Here is a 3024-nt window from a genome sequence, read left to right as displayed (position 1 = left end):
ACTAGAACCATTCAAATTACAACTCCTCGACATTCAAAATAATAAGAGTGAGAAACATAGCGAGTATGTGGATTTACTTGGATGTCGAGGTATCATGATTTAAATAGTTCTTGATTCATGCGATGATTTGAATGGTCAATTCTACCACGTATACAATTAAACGATCCCGTTGAAACTTTTTTCAAATGTATCAAACGGGTCGTATTGAACTGATTCGAAAAATTTGGTACATAATAGAAATGGAGAAGATAAGATGAAATCCAGATAAGAATCTAGGAAACTTTGACGTCCCATGGCAAAAAGATGGATTGGTTATCTCATATATTTTGTGGTCTATGCTCACGTTAATGACGTACAACCGGAAAAAAGACAGTGTGCCGCCGTATATCCTGAATCCACTGCAAAGGTTACACAATCTTAGTATTGTGTGCTAGAGCCTAGATATATGATCATTATTTTAGTTAGATAAGACATTATTTGTGAGTGAATTAAATTAGATTCTCACGACACACATGAAAATATTGTAATATATCATATTTTTAGGTAAGTGGCAGAAAATGCTTTAGCGTACGGAGATCCAATTAGACTAGTCGATGGATGGCTTTGACAATATTTTTAGTTGCTTTTATCATTTAGAGTGTGTTTGATTACATTTATTTTCTATGAAAAATATCAGTTTTCCACCTAAATTTCTATTTAAGGTGTTTGATTGCTATTTTTTCCATGGAAAATATTTTTCAACTTTTAAAAATATGCTTAATTTTTCTTTTTTTAAGGAAAACATTTTCCTTGGGTGGAGGTGGTTTTTATTTTCCATAAAAGAAAGAAAACATTTTCATTTCTAGGTAATATTTTCCATGTCAATCAAACGCACTCTTAAATTGTACTAGGAGATTTTGGTCGTTTGTCACATGGTAGGGTTTTTGTCAAAAGGTTGCTAAGTTTCATTCATAAAATTTGATTTTATTTTTTTTAAAAATAAATTTTATGAAAATTGAAAGACTTTGATTTTTCGATCTAAATTAGATTTATTAATAGGAGTTCTTGTTTCATTATTAGAGATTTTTTTCGGATAGAATTTTATTTGAAATTATATTTTATAAAATTAAAGAAAAGAAGGAAAAGAATACTAGATCTCAATGAATTTCCATGTAAATGCAATTCAAATTCAAGTAGTTCTTAACCAAGGGATTTCTATTTTCTAAAAGAGGAAAAAGGAAAAGACACTGCTTGTGCTGACCGCAATCACGCGTATGATACATCTGCAACTATCTTAAAAACCCGCGTCTCATTCGTGGGTTTTTTAATAACTGCGCAGAAATCTCATTTTACACGTGCCTTTTATTAAATTTTTTCATGCTCTTTCGTTTTTTCCTCCACAACCACACACGATCTCAACCTTTTGTGTCAGTTTCGTCTTTCAATAAGTATTTATATTGAAGAATTCGTTTTTTTCTGGCCCTCAAATCCCAATCAACCGCTTAAGATATATACACACATATCTATCCTCTTTTCCTCTCTCTCGCTTTCTTACTCTACTGATCATACTTGAAATTATGAAAAGGAATTGTGATTTGGAACTTGGGGTTTCATGCCCTTCTAATAGGCAGTGCCACCCTCTGTAACTCTCTCTCTCTCTCTCTCTCTCATAAGGGGTGTGTGTGTGTGTGTGTGTATTGTGTAATTTTGTTTATGGGGCTGTAGTGTTTCTTATTCTGAGTTTTCAAATTGAAGGTTAGATATGAAGAATAGTGGGAATAATCAACTGCTGACACTTTTCTGCAATAGAAAAGTTGCTGTTTTTGATGTTACAGAGCTTCAGGTTTAAATTTCTTTCAAATTGTTTATTGAGAATTCATGCAAATTGGATTGTGGATAAAACTTCTTATTGTTTGGAATAGCTTAAAAACTTGTTAAAATTTGATGTCAATGTCAACAATTAATTTTAACATCAGATGTATCAAAAGCTTTGTCAAACATGAAACAACCCCTTCTTATCATGCATATCTATCTATTTATCTAATGAAACAATTGATATTAATGCAGGCTAGAGCCATTATATTGCTTGCAAACAAAGAAATGGAAAGGACGAAACTAAGTTTGGATTCATTGTTATTACCCTTTTTACAATCGCCATTGAATAGTCTTTCCATGAAGAAATCACTGCAAAGATACCTCCAGAAGAGAAAGACACGGATCCAAGCTACATCCCCTTATCATCATCATCTTTAGTATTATATGTTACGGTGAAGAATGAAGACGAGTCTATGTGGTTTAATCAGATATAATTTATTTATTTAGTTTGTTGTATTTTATAATTAGCGCTTTATGTCATTATTTGGTATCTTGATGTTAAGATAATTAGTGTATCAGACACGTGGTTTAGTAAAATAAATACTCTGTAGAATCAATCTCAACAATATTTTGTACCAATAAGAGTATTAAATTTATCGATATTTGTATTAAGAGTTGAATACAATTCAAACACGCATGTAGCACTCAAAACATCCATTATTTGGAAAATACTTCCAATCCCTAGTTGATTTTAAAAAGCATTCTCGTAAAATTCTATAACCACTTTAGAATGTGCTATTAACACAATCACGAACCTCGAAATCCGTGTTATACATGAAAGTATTATTAGGAAAAAAAGAAAAAAAAATGATGAAGAGACCACACGGGCTGGACCCATTCATTCCGAAGGAAAAGTTGGTCCGAGTGGCCCAAGTAAATTTCAGAATTCCTGGCTTGGTAAATTTTTGATAAAGGTCTTTTTTCCAGTCATTTTCATTGGGATGTGTAATCTCACGCCATGCCAGCACTCACTACCACTCAAAATTCAAAGAAAAATCCAAATTTTCACACAAAAGACTGCACAACACCAAAAAGCTAACAAAACGTACAAATTTTACCTACATCGACTGTCAAATTAGAAACTTCGAGGAAAAACCTAAAATTATTCTGAATTTTCGCTTGATCAAGAATAATTGGACTCGTTTCATGATCAATTTGTACTGAATATTT

General features: G+C 31.9%; 1 protein-coding gene across 1 annotated transcript; it reads left to right on the top strand.

Annotated features, from left to right (window-relative positions):
* The first annotated feature begins 1397 nt into the window (after positions 1 to 1397).
* On the top strand, positions 1398 to 2466 carry LOC111402233 (protein TIFY 5A-like). Its single transcript, XM_023030397.1, has 3 exons — positions 1398 to 1621; positions 1735 to 1822; positions 2047 to 2466. The coding sequence occupies exons 1-3, from the start codon at positions 1557 to 1559 to the stop codon at positions 2230 to 2232; spliced, it is 339 nt and encodes a 112-aa protein (XP_022886165.1). The 5' UTR covers positions 1398 to 1556; the 3' UTR covers positions 2233 to 2466.
* Positions 2467 to 3024: the final 558 nt, after the last annotated feature.

Source organism: Olea europaea, chromosome 10 (genome assembly GCF_002742605.1).
Source record: "Olea europaea var. sylvestris chromosome 10, O_europaea_v1, whole genome shotgun sequence".
NCBI classification, from domain to species: Eukaryota; Viridiplantae; Streptophyta; class Magnoliopsida; order Lamiales; family Oleaceae; genus Olea; species Olea europaea.
Note: the sequence above shows the minus strand (reverse complement) of the source record. Positions and strands in the feature narration are given on the sequence as shown.